Genomic DNA, 17806 nt, shown 5'->3' with positions numbered 1-17806 from the left:
GTAAGTTTCCTACTTAAAGGGTAACCAAACAGGGAAGTTGGAAGCTGACTCCACCCACAGCCAAAATTTGAAAATCCAGTCAGGGGGGTGGGGCTTGGGGGCTGGACTTACTCGAGCTGCAGATCATGGAACTTCTGAAACTCACATGGCTTAACCAATCAGAAAATTCAACTGTAATGTCTCGATTTAACCTGTAGGGGGCAGCACGCAGACGGCTTTTGACTATATTTTCAAGAATTAAACCATTTTATTTCAATTTATCAAAAGTTGACCGACAGACAACAATTTTAAAGCCTCATTTATAGAGGTCAACAACCAAAAAAAAGTTGATTAAGGGTTTGATTACCCTTTAAAAACACAATTAGGACAATATTTTTTTATTAAAAGAAAATAGTTTATTAAAATAAAAACATCTTTAAACTAAATAAATAGTGAAGAAGTGAATACAAAACAGCCAGAAAACAAAAAAACAAGTAAGTATGACACAAAAATAAATCAAAATGTTTAAAGATTAAACAAAAACAGCTGGTAGAAATATAAATCATTTGTAACTCCTTAGCCTTTAAATAGCACAATAAATAAACAATAAAGTTGCTCCTTTTTGCAGATACAGAAAAGTTTCTAACTAGAGTAGAAATATTGATACCAACTTGAGATTAATATTTTGAATTGATCCGCCCAGCACTAGTCAGTGCTTAGTCATGCTTGTGTACAAAGTCATTTAAATATTCAAAACTGGCGGATTAAACAGAACTACAGAACAGACATAAATGAAACCTTAGAAATTAATTCCACTTTCTTTTTCAAATGTATGATTTTTGTTTTGGCATAAAGAGAAAATCCAGGTTTAGCAGTATTTGATTGATTTATGCAAATCATCTGGATATGTCTGCCATATGATGCTTATCATAGTCTAACTTTGATTTTTTTAGCAACTTTGCTCTCCTAATTTTTTGAATTTGAACATTTAATCATCAACATTTCTCTTTAGTGTACAGATTTTGGTTGTTTCTTGCTAATTTCAAATGCCCTGGATATTCCTAAACAGTGATCATGAACTTTTTCTATGTTTCGGTAGCACCCCACTTACTATGAGACAGATAAGTAACCCCCAACGAGGCCCTTTCACTCCTTTCTCCTCTGTCTTTTGTCTTCCCTTTGTAGCATAACCTTGTGAGGCACGACATTGTCTCTCTTCAAATGGGTTTGAAATAGCTCACGTGAGGTCAAAGGTTAGGCTCATTTATTCATTAACACAGACAAATACACAGAGCAAAGCAAACAGCAGCTGAAAGTCCCTCTGCAAATGCTAGAAATGCATTATGTTGGAGATGCATTCCAGATTGACATACTGTCCAATTACTTCCCTGGTTGTAAATTGATGGAGGTTGGAGGGTCCTGCTAAATTGTGTTTAGCGGAAAATCTTTTATTTTGGGTGAAAATGACATTAGCCTGTCAATGCAGTGGCACTAGATAGATGAACACATACTTTCGGACTCATTCTAATGTGACTGAACGCTTTCTCTGACATTCTCGTGTCCCAGTCATGAACGCGTTATCTTAGCACGGGTGAGAGGTCCTGTCTAAGAAGGATATGTTTTGGGTCAGGGTAGCTTTGTTGAGGTTTTTTTTTGCACTGGTCTGGGATCGGCTGTGAAAGTGGTGTTGTGTTATCTTTGCTCTCTTCTCCTGTCCCACCACTGGCACTCCCTTTCTCACAGGGTCAGGACATTTATCTCCCACAACGCACAATGTCTCCCAAAAACACACCACCCAAAGTCGCTTCATAGTGCACACAGAGGGTTTGTGGTCTCCCAGCTAGCAGATCTGAAAAAAATATTAAAATAAGTGCTGATGATGATAAATCTGAACAACATAAATGTGTTTTGCTTAATGATTTGTGGTTAGTTAAATTCAATTACCATAAGTCAACCAGTGGAAGAAATTATATAACAAATGTCTTGAGTTTGCACACACTTCCTGTTCTCTGCATCTGAAATGTTTCTTTGCACTTCTGGCACACCACAGGGCTGTGTGTTGGAAACCATTACATTTTTCTTCTCAGTCTTAATATTAACAGAATATATGACTAGAAAGTTAAAACAGATTACATGGGATCACGCATTTAACAGTATAAAATGAGACACACACATACAGTTATTAGAAGATAACTGTGTAGCATTAGCAAAAATAGCATTTGTTATCCATATTTTTGATACAGATACAAGTTTCCCATCTTGTGTTTGCTTTGACAATTGGAGTTTTTGCTTGTTTTTTCTTGTTTCTTTGTCTGCCTTTATATTTCATGTTTTGTAATAACCCACACCAATAAAAATTGTGGGTTTTTTTAATGTCTAAGCATGTTTTTGTAGCGTTTTTCTAATGATGGACATGTAAAAAAAAAAAAATGTAGGACTAAAACTGCGACTCAGTGTATTTTTTTATGCAAATTGCAGTGGACGCGAAGCAGATAAAAACCTGCCATTTTAAAAAAGCTCCCAGTTGTGGCACAGAAACTGCAAAGGGTAGTCTGCTCCATTCTGATGCACTTGCAGACAAATAGATCCATCAACGTCTTCATTTTCTTTGTCTGAGCTGGCATCTGGCCCAAAACACTATGGCTGGATTGCTCTGACATTGACCGCCATTTTTGGTGAACCGCTAATGTTATGCTAGCTTGGGGTTGAGAGGGGCTGTAAGCTAACAGGAGAGAGTATAAACAAAGGGATGATGGGATATCAAAGGAGGGTTACTTCCACCACAACAGTCCTACCAACAACTCAAAAATGAATTACTAATGAACTCCAGCCCCTCTGCAGAAAATATGTCTTAAAAAAAACGACACAGGCTTCTTGATTTTGACTAAAAACTGCATAAACATAATTAAAATATCGCCTGGAAACAGTTTTACAATTGATAAAAATATAGTTGGAGTGGAATACATGTGTGAAGTAAAAGTGATAAAACAATTTCACGACAAAAAACACTATATATGGTACGAGCTGTAAGAAAATGCATTCTAAGGACAATAACTTTTTAATAGTGAGTTTAAAAGTTAAGACAGTTCTTTAAAATTACGCTTTATTTCTAATTTTGGTGTTGTCAAAATCAGCTTACTTAAGATATGAGTTGGAAGTGGTGATGCAAAAATAATACGTTACGTTAGCTTGGGGTTGTGAGGGGCTGTAAGCTAGCAGGAGAGAGTAAACAAAAAAAATTGGGATATCAGTGGATGGACCAGTCCACAAGTCAGAGGCAAATTTTGATGAACTTCTGCCGTTCTGCAGAAACTATCTTAAAAAACGATGCAGGCTACGATTTTATAGTTAATAAAAATATAGTTGGAGAAGGACTTTAAAGAGTACATGTGTAAAGAATGATCTAAAAAACTTGTTTTTGTTCTACAAACGTAAAAAAGTGAAATATTTCACATCATAGCAAAAAAAAAAAAAAAAAAGACTTTATATGGTAAAAACTGTTAGTCAGCTGTATTCCAAGAACATTAACATTTTATCATTGAGCTCAAATGTAAGATAGTTCTTTAAAATATGTTTTATTTTTAAATTTGGTTGCGTCAAAATCAGCTTTTGCGTTTGAGTTGTGGGCATTGATGGAAAAATAATGATATGTTTGGGGTTGTGAGGTTCTGTAAGCTGGATAATTAAAAGACCGCAGGAAACGGTTTTACAATTGATACAAATAAAAAAATACAAGTGTAAAGAATGAAGTCGTAAATAAAATAAACTCTTTAAAAATATATAAACAACAAAAATGATAAAACTGGTCAATAATGTCATAACATAGCAAAATATGAATGTCTTCTAAGGACATTAACTTTTTAATTTTGTGTTTAAAGTTGACATTTTTTAAAAAATGTTTTATTTTTCGTTTTGGTGTCGTCGAAATCCGTTTACGTTAGATGTGAGTTGGGGGCGGTGACAAATTTGACGGATTGATGCGAGGCTGTCCAATCAAATCAAACTCGGAAGCCACGACAGCCAATCAAAAGTCAGTATCGGAGTCTGTCCCACCCTCCCGCATAATTATATCCACTCCAGCGTGGTGGTGGTGGAAGTGTTTGGAGTTTGCCTTTAAACAAGAATACGGAGTGCACATACCCAACTCGCAGCTTTCCTGGGCCATCAAAAACTTTTTCCAGCCCGAGAAAAATAATCACAAGAATAATGAAGTGCCGTTCAAATGTTCGGAAGACGTAGAATTTCACGTTAAAGTGATTTTTTTGAAGGTGGGACTGCTTCCTAGTTCGACAAAGAAGGTGAAATATCTCAACATCCTCACAAAGAAACTTTGCTCGCTAGGCTGCTAACTGGAACACAACCACGACAAAAAAAAGTATCCTCGCCGAAGACGTTAGCAAACCGCTGTCCACGCCAGGCTAAGAAGAAGTTTTTCGACACAATAATGGTTTTGTCGACGGTGAACTGAAATTTGTAACGGTTTTGAGTAGTCTTCATCACTCAAGGAGGAGGAAGAGTTTTTTCTTCTTTTTCTCAGCCTGCTACCACCGTCGCCCCCTCGTTTCTACCTAAAAAGCAGAACCAGCCGCTGCTAATTTCAGGTTAGTTAGTAGCTAAGTGGTCCCAGATTTGTGGAGCTGCGAACATGTCCGGACGAAGTGGACAGGCTGGGAGACCCGCTGCGTCAGGTCTGCTGCCCCTCAAGGCGACCGTTCCCTTCAGGCTGGCCAGCAAACCCAGACCCACCAGCAGGAGGGATGGGAAGTCAGGTATGAGAACGCACACCTGTGGAGCCACGTTATAACCACTTGGGTTCAAACTGTAAATTATAATAAAAAGCCAACAGGAACTTCCGTAGCAGCATTTAGCCATAACAGAGAGGCTTCAGACAGGATGTCAGATGGTATTCTGGTTAAACTTCCAGCATTTTTCAAGCATCTCTGCAAAAATAAGTTAAAAAAATATTTAAAAAATAATGTTTGGGACATTGATTTAAACAAACTTATCATTTAAAATGGCCTTAATTGATTTTTATATAGTTAAAATTTTGGTTTTCTATATTAAAAAAAGTATTTCATTGTAAAATAATATGTAATTATCATCATATTAATTGTGTGACATGTTTTCTGTGGCTTTTAACCCTTTAAGGGGATCATAACATGACTTTATTAAGCCTTTCAGAGTAAACTATATCCATATATATCAGGGGCCGGCAACCTGTAACAGTAAAAGACCCATTTGGGCTCATTTTCTACTGATCAAAACCTAGAAGGAGGCGCATAATCTTAATTTAGCCTTTAAGAAATTTGGATTTGCATTCATGACCTTCTTTTATTTAATAATAAATGTGAATTGGCACACTAAACAATAAATTATTTAGGAAATAGTAGTTATTTTCGTGAGTTTTTTTCCTACCAGGAAGTCAAACGACTCGATTCTTGAGGCTCCGCCTCCCGCTGCATGTGGGTACCGCCCATTTTGTGATGTCATACTAGAGCCAGCAGTGTGTCTTTATTTCTCCCACGAAAATAGCATCCATTTTTTTTTTCAAAGATGTATGCACATATCATATATGCACTTACTAGGGCCTGCGATCGCTACACTGGTTCACAACACAAATACAGGCAAGGAATATCGGTTTGAGCAGGAATTTTTAAAAAACAATTGGAAGATATACGGCACGTGTCAAAGTCAAGGTCCTAATTGTATCCGGCCCTCCAGATCATTTTATTTCATTGTTATCAATGGTCCGATGTTATCTTGAGCTCATTTCTAACTTGTATTATATTGACCAAATATATTTTTATGGAGAGTAAAATATTGAAAGTTATTTAAGGTTTAAGTTGATTTATTCTGAAATTATTTTCCTGCTTTTTTATCATTCATAATGATGTTAAAATGTTAAGTTAAAAGTTTCTAAAAAGGGCATTAGTTGACTTTTTGGACTATTTTGGCATTTACTAAGATTTATTAGGCTATTTTTGGAGTTTAGCTAATATTTCAGCTACATGCTAGCTGTTTTGGCTAATTTAAGCTTTTTTTCATTTTTTTAGGATATTTAGAAATGTAGCTATTTTTTCCAGCTACATCCTAGCTGTTTTGGCTAACCTAAGTTTTTTTAAGACCAATTTGGAATTTAGCTAATATTTGAGCTGGCTATCAGCTTCAGTGATTTCAGCTATCAGTTTCAGCATCTTCAGCTATCAGCACTAGCATATTCAGTGGCCAAATTCAGCTTGCAGCATTCACACTAGCATTATTGCAGGTAATGCTATATATCTAGTTCATAATTATGTTAAAAAGTTACGTTTTTAAATTTAATTTTAGTGTTTAATAAATGTTTATCCTGTTCGGCCCGCGACCTAAGGTGTGTTTTGGTTTTTGGCCCCTTGGGCGATTGAGTTCGACACCCCTGATATACGGTATTCTGCATCTAAAATTAAAGTTTGTTTTTTTACTGATCACTACTAACTCTGTGGAGAAATTGGGTGTTCGACTGAGCAGACACTTCTGAAAGGGGCTGTCTCACGTCGTGACGTCAGATCGTTTTTGTGAGTATGGGAAGGGGTGTTGTTGAGAATGCAGATTTTTAGAGGACTACTCAGAAATGCGTGAATAGATTAAAATACAACTTTGGGGTTCTTTATAGTGAGGAATGAACAGTACAATGCACTAAAAGCTCAAAAAGTTGTTTTTCATTGTATGACCCCTTTAACACTGGAGCTTCTGTGTCTAATTTTGTGATTGTTAACATGATCGCGACGCTTTTCTCCTTCAAAATCTACTGGAATGATTGTGTAATGGTTGAAAAGTTAAAGATTTTATGTTTTGTAACATTGTCTTTTTCTAAACTCTCAAAGCTGGAAAACCCAAATCCCATCAGCTGAGCTCAGGCATGAGGCGGACGATGTCACTGGACGCCATCGTGGGGCCGTACCTTCAGGGACACTGGCCAAAAGAGCTGGAGGGCCCGAGCAGTCAACCTCGCAAGAATAAATCCACCCAGGTTAGCTCCAGATTAAGAAGAAAATCCAATTCAAGCAAAGAAATAGAATGCACAAGTTTACTAATTTAATTAGGAGTCATCTGCGAGAGTGTTTGGTTTAAGACTCACACTTGTGTGCAGCTTTTGCAGAGAAGTTACCATAAGAAGGAGGTTAGGATGGTGGGAGTGTCCGCGCTTGTACAGCTATTACAGGCTGTGAACCGCAGCCGTGAAAACAGTCCCTGAAGTCAGCTGACGAGGCTGTTTTGGCTGCACCATCCTCCCTGCTCTCTGCAGGCACTCGCCACTGCTCTACAGCTGCCCACATCCTTTCCCCTCTCTGATTTTCAGTTTCTCCTTCTCTTTTGCTTCTTTTTTCTACGTGTTCGATGAAGAGGCTTTGGTGTGGTTCTGAATATGAAACCCCCATCTGTATGAAACATATTGTGATATGTGCACGGCTGTTTTTATCTATGTTGTTTAAGTTTTCTTTTAAAAAAAAAAAGAAAAACAAAGCAGGGATTTTTGCACGTTTGTCTTATTTATTTATTTATTTTGTTGTCATTTCTTGTTGCAGACCCCTGACTCATGGGTGGAGAAATCCCACAGCAGGAATGGCAACATCCACAAACGATCAGCATCGTGGGGCAGCGCCGAGCATCTGCGGGAGGTCAATTAAATGTTTTAAAAACCACAGTTGCTAAACTGTGCAAAAAAAAAAATCATAGTTGAAGTTTGTTAACTGCTAAAAATAGAACAAAAGAAAATGACATCATCTGCAAAGAAACGTACCTTTTTCCGATTTCAACTATTCCCTCACCACTTACAATGCTTTTATTAAAAATATAAAGTTAAAAGGCTGTCTTATAAGCCTGTGTTCCATTCCAGATCTCCAAACTAAAACAACACCTGCAGCAGTGTGGCAAACCTGCCGTCTCTGGGGGTCACGAAAAAGACCGCCAGGGTACTTATCCTCACGGGAGCTGTAGCCTAGGAGCAACTCAGGTACTTCATCATCAAATCAACACGCACTCTGAAGTGGTTTTAAACTGTTGTGTGAGTGGGAGCCTGCACAGCCCTCCCCCTTCATAAGCGTGTCCCTGATCACAAGCGAATGATGTAGATGTGCTGCTCTTTGCAGGAAGTGAATGAAATATAACTCTGAAGCAACAGGAAGGTGGCTGTGAGGCATGTTCATTAGCAGCTTAAAGAAAAGAGCAGTTCTGCTTTTTAGAACAGCTGTTCCTGCACTCGCTCCATTGGACTGTAGTGTTTTTTTAAATTTAAATAGATATAAAAAGCTGTGCAAAAAAAATAAAGAAGGAGCCTGCAGGATGTGGTTTCAAATGGACACAAAATGACGTTTTGTGCCTCTTGTCATGCAGAATGTTGCATTAAAACACTTAAATCGAACTAAAAATGTTTGTTTTGTCAGAATCAGCCAATTCCCATCCCCCTCACTCCTCTTTCCACGCTGGTCCCTCCACTGCGCTGCAGCGTCGAGGGCCTCAACCAGGAGCTGGAGGGCATGTTCATCAGCCAGCCTCTACTTCCACAGCACAGGGCAAGTATCACCTACACTCCACCAGCACACACGTGCGAAGAAGCCGAGCTCACTCGATCCATTAAAGACAGACTTCAATTAATAAGTGTTTTTAACATGTTTGGAGGACATGTATAGAGTAAATTCAGCGCAAAATTGCATTTATTTAAATTGTTGTGAATCAGGAGCAGACGGGGCCAAAATGCGGTTTTAGAAGGAGCGTATTTGTGATCTAGAACATAGTCTAGGCGGGCCACAAGCTCTCAACCACACTTTTTAGCATGTGAGCTACTTTTACAGGTTGTGTAAAGGTACACAAATATTTGTGAGGAGACAGCTTTGTCGTAGATATATTATTATTTTTGTAGTAATACATAATTAGAACAGCACAAATGAATGCTTTAATCAATCAGGACTTTTTTCTATTTCCAAAATAATTTTAAAATAATTCCAAACAAACCCATTTTGTCCCAGAATGAGTCCAGAGCATTAAAAGATTTGGCCCTAAATAGTTATTAAACCAACTAATAAGGGGAAGTTCAGTGGCCTTGTGGGAGAGTGTCCGCCCTTAGACTGGAAGGTCGTGAGTTCAAATCCCGGCCGAGTCTCTAAATGGGACCCGGTGCCTCCCTGCTTGACACTCGCTCACTGATTTCTTTTCTTTAACATTTTTAATTTTGTGTTTATTTATCTTTTTGTTGGCCCACAATAGATTGTCTTAATGAGCACATCCACTGTAAGCAAAGGGGAGGGGAGTGGGGGCGGGGTTTTGTCATGCCAATGGTCCCGCCCATAACTCAGACCTGATTTCCTAATGAAATACTGCTGCTCTGCAGAAACTATGTCCTTGAATACAACACTTAAAAAAATAACTAAAAATGAGATACTCAAAATTAAAAGATAACTGGAAATGCCTTTAAAATGAATTAAAAGATGATCAGAGTGGGTCTTTTAAAAAGCTCCCTTTCTGCCCTTTATGTTGCTTTATCTTAAATGACATGGACTTGTTTTCTCTGCAGTTCCTGGAGATTCCAGACGGCCATCGCGCTCCCATCCCTTCAAACGGCTCCAGCAGCGGATCCCACAGTGACCGCACAATAACGCCCATTTCTCCGTCCTCCACCTCCTCCTCTCCCTTCTCCTCTCCCAGCTACGTTTGCACCTCGCTTTCCAGCTCCGTGGACACGTACCTGGACACTCAGCAAGGTCGGTTCTCCAGGTTTTGTGTGTCTGTATTGTTAACACAACGACAACATTTTATAAAGCATCTCCAGCTAAAGCTTGAAGATCCTTTTTTTCTTTTACACGTTCAAATTTGATGCTCGACACCTGTGCATTGATGTGTTGATAAACGTGATGCTCCGTTAGCGTGTGGGAGGAGCTACTGTCTATAAAGTTTTTATCCTTATCCCTACATGGAGCAGTGTCTGTATATCCCCTTTATAACGTATAAAAGACAAAACCAACAGTAATCACGTCTCCATGTCCGGGTTCATGAGATCATTCAGAGACTCTCCACCTTTACATTTACTGCAGGAGCTGCGTCTGAGCGACGGTCGCTTTAAACTGTACCGCCGTCCGTCTGTGGCCCAGTTTGATGACTTGCTGTCCTGCGTTAGTTGGAGGAGTGAAAAAAGATATAAGAATAACATTGGAATGCTTTTTGTTTTTCATTGTTGTCTCGGTGCAAAAGGGAAAAATATTATAAAGCTCAAGAGGAGAATGATTAGATTCTCTTCCGTGCTATGGGGGGAGGTAAGGTGTAAAATTCGTGTCTGCCGCCTCTTTTTTGACGCCTGTGGCATTTACCGCTGTAACGCCTTGACGCCCTGGCCGCAGACCGACCGACCAAAGAACTTCATACGTTGACCACATCATGGAAAACAGGGATGATGTTTAGCGAGTAGCTTGTGTTTATGTTTTTGAGAGCTCTACAGAGTTCTACAGACACCGGCAAGAAAATCACGTCGCTGCAGATCTTGTCTTTACATTGACTTAACATTAAAAGTTGACGCCTCCGTGGCGCCGGCTGCATTCGGTGTTAATGCATCATCAATTTTGGACCATCAACACGTCATGGGCCAACCTGATTGGTTGACGCATCTTCTTCAACAAAGTATAGATTATTGGACACATGGACTTAATATTGAAACTGGACTCCTCTGACGCGTGAATTATGTTTGAACTCTGCTTAGGTCACACTTTAGAGAAATGTATTGAGCAAAATACAGGAACAAGAAGAGACATTTTATTTTGAAAGGCAAATCATCTTAATAAACAATAATAATGCACGCTTCACTACTGTAACACACTGATAATTAGCTTCATAAAACTTAGGAGAGTTTGTTTTTGTGAACACATCACAACACAGTGAATACAATCTCTTGTAGAGGATGGTAACCTTATAACCTTATATGGGCTGGACTAAAGGCATAGTTGCACCCTTGGGGAAACTATGCAAAAAATTTGATTTATACTCAGAAAAATACAATACTTATAGATGGTTTATGCTTATATAGAGCTATTCGAACTTCCTTGAAGCCCCAAAGTGCTTTACAGTCATCATCTCATTCACCCGCACACACACTGATGCTGGCGCCCCTTTAAACTACCAGGAGCAGCATTAGGTTCGGTGTCTTTCCCAAGAACTCTGACATATTATGGGCAGGCAAGGTGGGAACTGAAACTGTGATCTTAAAATCACCTCTGCCTCACGGCCCTTCTTTATTCCTCAAAATGAGTTTAAGTTTTGATTTACCGCTTCTGCATAAGTCATATGTACGGATGTGGAGCCCAACCCAAAACGTTTTCAACCAAAAAACAAAAACATTCCAGGAAAAACACTACATAATTTGCATTCACTTTTTTAATCCGAGTAAAACCCACGTTTTGAAAGAATGGACTCTGTTGCAAAAAGTTTTTAAACATGCAAGGAACTGAAGTTGAGACGTTTCCATGGCAACAGTTTATAAGACGATGCGTGTTGGCATGCAGACTGCTCTACAAACGCATGTGTCAGGAGCTGCTCCACGGTGCAGATGCATCCTGGGAAACGAGTTCGGTTGGGAAATACCTACTAAATATTCCACAGTGGGGTGTCAGTGGAATGATGAGAAAGGGGAAGCGATTGGAAGGCGAGAGCAACTCAGCGGAGGCTGCAGAGGTTTTCAACGTTCTGAGATGAACTCTGCACACCTCCAAACTCTGTTTTGTAGAGTTTTCATAAAATTAAAAAAATAGTAGTATATCTTGTTTCGTCACACTTTAGTGTAGTATTCAAAACTATGTATACATTGATCAAAGAAGTAAATGAAATGATTTTTATTTATTTATTTGCTGTACTTTTTAATGTTCCATAGGCTGCGCTTTTACATTTCTTCCTTTCTAAGCAGTTTTCTTGTATTTGTACTTGATGCTTAGATTCAGTTTAAATGGCAATACTGCCCTCTAGTGGCAGTTTGGAGAATTGTTTTCTTTCTTCATTAATTTTTGATGTTCAATAATTATTAGTGACGCTTCTTCAAACTAGAAATGGATTTTCTCTAAATATTGTTTTTCCTCTCCTATTTAATCTCTAACAGAGGGTAAAGAGATGTGCTTGCTATCTCCATCGTCCTCTCTGAACGAAGCCGAGCCCTCCCTGCCTCTGGCCATCTCCTCCTCCCCGGGGCCAAACAAAAGTTGCTGCTTTCAGAGAGAGCCTCCTGAAGGATGTGAAAAAGTTAAAGTCTGGGAGGAGATCAGGTACTTTCTTTTATTCATCTAAATGGTCTTACGTTATTTAAATTAGTAATTAGTTTAAATGACTAATTCTTTATAAACTTCTCTATGCATTTCATAATGAATTTTTTAAATTAATTTGTGTCATCACAAATCTTCCTCATCTTTAGTGTTCCACTCCAGTCCAAGCCCGCCCTCGTCTCCTCCTGCCCCGACCCAAACAAGGTGAACTTCACCCCCCACGGGGGCTCGGCCTTCTGCCCCGTCAGCCTCCTCAAACCTCTGCTCCCCTCCATGGACCTGCTGTTCCGCAGCCTCGCCGTGTCACCGACGGGCAGCTGCTCCAGCCAGGGCACCGGCTCCTATCAGGCGGCGTCCTCCGGTAACCGGGCGTCTCCTTCGGACCCCTCCGTGGGGGGCGCCGTCGTCGGGGAGAGCTCCGGAGAAGGCCTGGCTTTCTGATTACAGACCTCTTCACAGTAAATCAGCAGCGTAGAGGTGTGGCTCATCCGGTTTTTGAACGTCTCCTTTCTTTCTTTCTTCAAAAGCATAAATTTAGACGTTTAAATAAATATTTTTGGGGTCTAAAAAGAAAAAAAAAATCCAAAGGAAAAGGCTTTAAAACAGCAGTTTGAGGTTTACAAAGTTACATTTCTAATTAATTATCCAAAGAAATATGACTGGACAAAACCTGAAGCTTTTACATGTGATTTGTTGGATGACCGATCACTGATTTACTCTGTTCTTTTCGTTTCTCCAAAGAAGCCAAGTCAGACGTGTCAATCAAAATACGAGGCGTCTGGGTGGAGTAGGAAAAGCCTCCTCGACTTAGTTTGAAGTATTCTGAAATATTTATATGCACATGTCGCTCCTGCGTGACAAATCAACTGGGTACTGACTGAAAGAAGAGACAATGAAACCACATATCGACTTGTAGCTTCAAACTTCTGGCTTCATCTCATGCATTCCAAATTTTTATATTAAAAAAATATATATAATTGTAACAGAAAAACAAGAAAAAAAAAGAATTTGTGCATGCGTTAGTTGATAAAGCCGTTAATCCTCACTGTTTGTAGGTTTTTGCTTGTTTGTAGTTTGAGGTTTTGCAGCCTAGTTGACTACCTAACCAGTTTTAGTGGTGTAGACGTTTGTCCTCTTTATTGTTTCGATTTAAGATGTTCCGAAAAGCCGCTGATCACATAGTTTTATTTCTCGTAGACGTGTTTGCACAAATTGAACTGCTACTTATAAGTCGCAATTCTTATTTTTATATATTACTTTTTTGTACTTCAGTGTACATGTAAGAGTAGTGACATGTATTTTTTCTACGTCTTTTGGATGATCTGCCACATAAGCTAAAGACCCCGTTTTAGTTTTGTACTGAGCGTTTGTTTGTTTGTTTGTTTGAATCGGGTGGACGTCCATGCACTTCCAGGAGAGGCTTTATCTGAGAAGCCTTATTTCCACACAATGTTGCTGGGTTTATCGTTTGGGTGTAGGTGGATGAAGAGTTGACCTTTTCATGAACTTTGATTCTTGGTGCATCTGTGAAAAGCTGATGGATCGAGACAAACGTTTTTCAGATAATACTCCGTTTCCTGAGTCTTTTTATGGGATGCTGGGGATGTGATCTTCTCTCAGGTTCTGTGTTCTGTCCACATAAAGATTAAAAAGAAAATAAATCAGCTGTTGTCTTTGTTTTGTTTTAGAATAGGTTTAAGTAATTAAGTCTGCAGAGTTCTGGTGTATTAGCAATTTATGTACACAAATTATTAATTTAGTAGTTTGTGGTCAGAAATTGGCATTTTATTAGTATTTTTGGGGTCATAAATTAGAAGTAGGACGAATTTGTGCCTGTGAAATACTAATTTTTGTCCACAAATACAATTTTTTAGACAAAAAATTGCATTTCAGTTATTTTTTTCCCCCAAAATTAATAATTTTTTACCACAAGTTAGCATTTTGTTAGCAACAAAATAGTAGTAGGAATTCAAGAAGATACTATTTTGTGCCCATGAAATACAAATTTTCACCAACAAAGTATTAATTTATGTACACAGAATAATAATTTGTGGCTACAAATTAATTTGAGAGTAAATAAACTTCGCTCCAAGTAATAATTTGTAGAGTAAATTAGTAGATTGAATTGAGGATATTAAGAAATGTACTAGTGCCCACAAAGTATACATTTTTATCCACAAAATGCTAATTTCTGTACAAAAAAGGCTAATTATGCCGACAGTACTATTATGTGTACACAAAAGGCTAAATTGCTTACATAAAATGCTAATTAATGCCATACGAAGTACTATTTGGTTAACTCAAAAGTACAATTAGTGCTATCAAAGGACTCATTTGTTTACACAAGTGCTAATATTTGTCAACAAAAAATGCTAATTATTATCCACAGAGTACAAATTTGTTTACAAAAAGGGCTAATTAGTATCTACAAAGTACTAATTTGTGCGCACAAATGCCAATTTGTGTACAAAAGTTCCAATTAGTACTCACAAAGGACTATTTTGTTGCCATAAAAAAGCTTACTGGTGCACATAAAGTACTATGTTGTGTAAATAAAATACGAATTAGTGCCCACAAAGTACTAATTTGTACATACAAAGTTAACTTTGTTTTTTTAAATACAAAATAAGCTAAACAGTGCCCACAGAGTACTATTTTGTTTACTCAAAATGCTAAGTTTGGCTCAAAAAATACTTATTTGTGTACACAAGTGCTAATTAGTGCCCACAAAGTATTAATTTGTGTACACAAAATTCTAATTCGTGTACAAAATACTCATTTGGGCCCACACAGTACTAATTTGAGAGGGGAAAAACTACAATATGCCCTCAAAACAATAAATTGTGGCCATAAATCAATTTGAGGGAACATTTTATTATTATTTACGTCACTTTTGGGGCTCTGTAGAGGTAAAAAAAGATGAGTTTAAATTATGTTTCTGTTTAAAATTATATCAATGGTTTAAAAAATATATATGTTTAACCCTTGTGCTGTCCTGGGCATGTTTACATTAAATTAAAAACACTGTAGTGTCAGAAGTTATAAGGCATTGTCACTGATTGTGAGCTTCATTTCTCCCGTGAGAACTGGCACCCCATATCATCATACTACCTCCACTAAAATGACTGTATTCTCTACATTTTGGGTTATTGCTAATTGTTCCTCCACAATCTGACATTTGATTATAGCAACATCTAGAAACACCAATAAAAGCAACAGTATCAGAAGCTGTTTACACTTCTGGAAATGTGTTTTAACTGTATAAATTTACAACATTTGAGCATTTTTACGTAAAAATTCGATCTACTAAACACAGATTTCCTCCTTTTGGGTGTCAAGTTCAGTGAGAGTCTGACTTCAGGAGGAATGAGCGCCGGTTTTGCTTTAAGAGCCGAACCTGCTCGGCTCAGACCTCGCGCGTCTTCAGGCTGCTGGTGGGCTTCTGCGCTCCCGTTGCATTGTGGGATTGGCTGGCAGCGGGCGGAGGTGGACCTTGTGCAGCGGCATCTGCGTCCAACTGCAGAAATTCACCGACTCTCGGGGTGTACGTGAAGGTTATCCGCCATGTCGTCCATGCTGAAAGTTGTCGGCAAACAGCTGAAGAACCACCCAGCTGTAAGTCCTGATTTCAATCACGAATATTTACAAAATAAAACCATAGAGAAGAAGAAGAAGAAATACAGAAAAATCGAGCCGTTGACATTCGAGCGTGTCTTTGCGGGGAGGCGCGCGCGGCTGGGCGGCACGCGCGCACTCGATTCTCAGAATTTTCCTTTTAATTATAAGAAATCCAATCACCTTTTAGATATAGAAATAAAATTAATCTTTTATTCACTCAGATATGTATTTTCACGCCTTTTTATAGAAGCTTTACAATCATACGACCTAAAAATATGACATTCTCTAAAAGATGTCGTCATCTCAAGCAAATAAATCATATTTTTATGATTAATATTATATTATATTTTGCTTTTAGAGGTAAATGTAAGCAATTCTTGTGTTTTAATTCAAATTATGCGTCATTTTACCCTTTTTTCTACGTCAAAATCTTAATTAATTAATTTTATGGCTTCAAAAACACTGACAGGCTGTTTATTTGCTGTGATTTATGGGGTTAAAATCCCCCCTGTGGGTGTTTTTAGCTGCATGTGTGTATATATTTAAAGCTTTAATACTGTAGTGGAGTCTCCATTATCCAAGGACAACGGGGTGAAGCTTTTTTACTTCCTGGCAGCGTCCATATTTACTGATATGCTGGAGTCTCCTGCTAATCAGTAACCACGCTATCTAGTTTATTTGCAATTATTCATAGTTAATATTATTAAAATAAACACTTTTCATGATTTTATTTTTCACTTAAAGGTTATATATTTAATTTTTGTTGTTGCATGCAGCTCATCCCCCTGTTTATCTTCATCGGTGGAGGGGCAACAATGAGCATGATGTATTTGGCAAGACTGGCTCTGAAAAATCCAGATGTTTCGTAAGTATCGCTACTGATTTAAAACAAAAAAAAGTGTTTTTTTGTTGCATAAAAGGTTCTTTTCGCTCAGGTGGGACCGCAAAAACAACCCAGAGCCCTGGAACAAGCTGGAGCACAATCAGCAGTACAAAGTATGAAAATATTATTTTCCTGTGATTTCTTTAAGCTGAGTTTGTTATCTGGATTCAAAGTCCAGATCGCCTTCTGATTGTGTTTGTGTATCTGCAGCTCTTTGCAGTCAACATGGACTACACCAAACTGAAGAAAGACAGGCCCGATTTCTAAGTGTCTGATGTCGCCGGCAGGACTTTTTTTGGCAAAGATATGTGAGACTACAGAAAAAAAAGCAGAATCTCACTCCTTTAATGGTTCTGGTGTGAGAATTTAAAAAAAAAACCAAAGGGAGGGGGAAATATCTATATCTTGCTTTAAATAAACAGGCTTCTTCCTGTTTACCTGAATGAATAATTTATGTTTTTTTTCCTTTTTGTGTTGTAAGTTATTAAAAACATTACAATCACCTTCCTTTCATTTTTCTTCTGCTTTGTTTATATTCTGAAATGTCATGTTTGTGGTTTTGTAACTTGACGATTGTTGTAAACTTCAAGAGTACGGTTTATCTGTAGGGTAAACAGTAAAAAAAGGGACAGTGGTTTAGCAGATTGAGTTTGTGTTACCACTATTTACATCTCGATCAGCTTAAGCGGAGCTGCAAAGCTGCTAAAGGAATCTAATCCTTTACAAAATCATCTTAAAGGCCGATCAGTCTGAGCCGTGTGAAACTCACTCCATATAATCCAGAAACATCTTACAACGTTTATTCAAATTTAAATTTCTGTTAGATAAATACAGAAAATGGTCAGAAAAAGCTCTACAGTCTTTTATTTTATATTTGCTCATAAACATGTCAACATTTATTTTTTTTACCTTTTGAAATTTGAAAAAAGATTAATTATTTTTTTTATCCTAACTGAGCTTCAAAATGCTTGTGTTTTCATTTAAAGAAACCTGATTAGTTTTAGATTAAAAACAGAAACTTACAGATTTTGTACTAAATAAGCATCTTTAGAAGTGT

General features: G+C 38.0%; 2 protein-coding genes across 2 annotated transcripts; both read left to right on the top strand.

Annotated features, from left to right (window-relative positions):
• Positions 1 to 4031: 4031 nt before the first annotated feature.
• LOC112154305 (protein FAM117A) lies at positions 4032 to 13912 on the top strand. Its single transcript, XM_024285157.2, has 8 exons — positions 4032 to 4748; positions 6840 to 6985; positions 7542 to 7634; positions 7853 to 7969; positions 8400 to 8528; positions 9527 to 9713; positions 12089 to 12251; positions 12398 to 13912. Exons 1-8 carry the CDS (start codon positions 4625 to 4627, stop codon positions 12687 to 12689), a joined length of 1251 nt encoding a protein of 416 aa, XP_024140925.1. The 5' UTR covers positions 4032 to 4624; the 3' UTR covers positions 12690 to 13912.
• Positions 13913 to 15704: 1792 nt separating this feature from the next.
• LOC112154306 (cytochrome c oxidase subunit NDUFA4) lies at positions 15705 to 17257 on the top strand. Its single transcript, XM_024285159.2, has 4 exons — positions 15705 to 15863; positions 16643 to 16731; positions 16802 to 16862; positions 16960 to 17257. Exons 1-4 carry the CDS (start codon positions 15813 to 15815, stop codon positions 17014 to 17016), a joined length of 258 nt encoding a protein of 85 aa, XP_024140927.1. The 5' UTR covers positions 15705 to 15812; the 3' UTR covers positions 17017 to 17257.
• The last annotated feature ends 549 nt before the right edge of the window (positions 17258 to 17806 follow it).

This window comes from Oryzias melastigma, linkage group LG19 (genome assembly GCF_002922805.2).
Source record: "Oryzias melastigma strain HK-1 linkage group LG19, ASM292280v2, whole genome shotgun sequence".
Classification (NCBI taxonomy): domain Eukaryota; kingdom Metazoa; phylum Chordata; class Actinopteri; order Beloniformes; family Adrianichthyidae; genus Oryzias; species Oryzias melastigma.
This window is presented reverse-complemented; position numbering and strand designations above follow the sequence as displayed.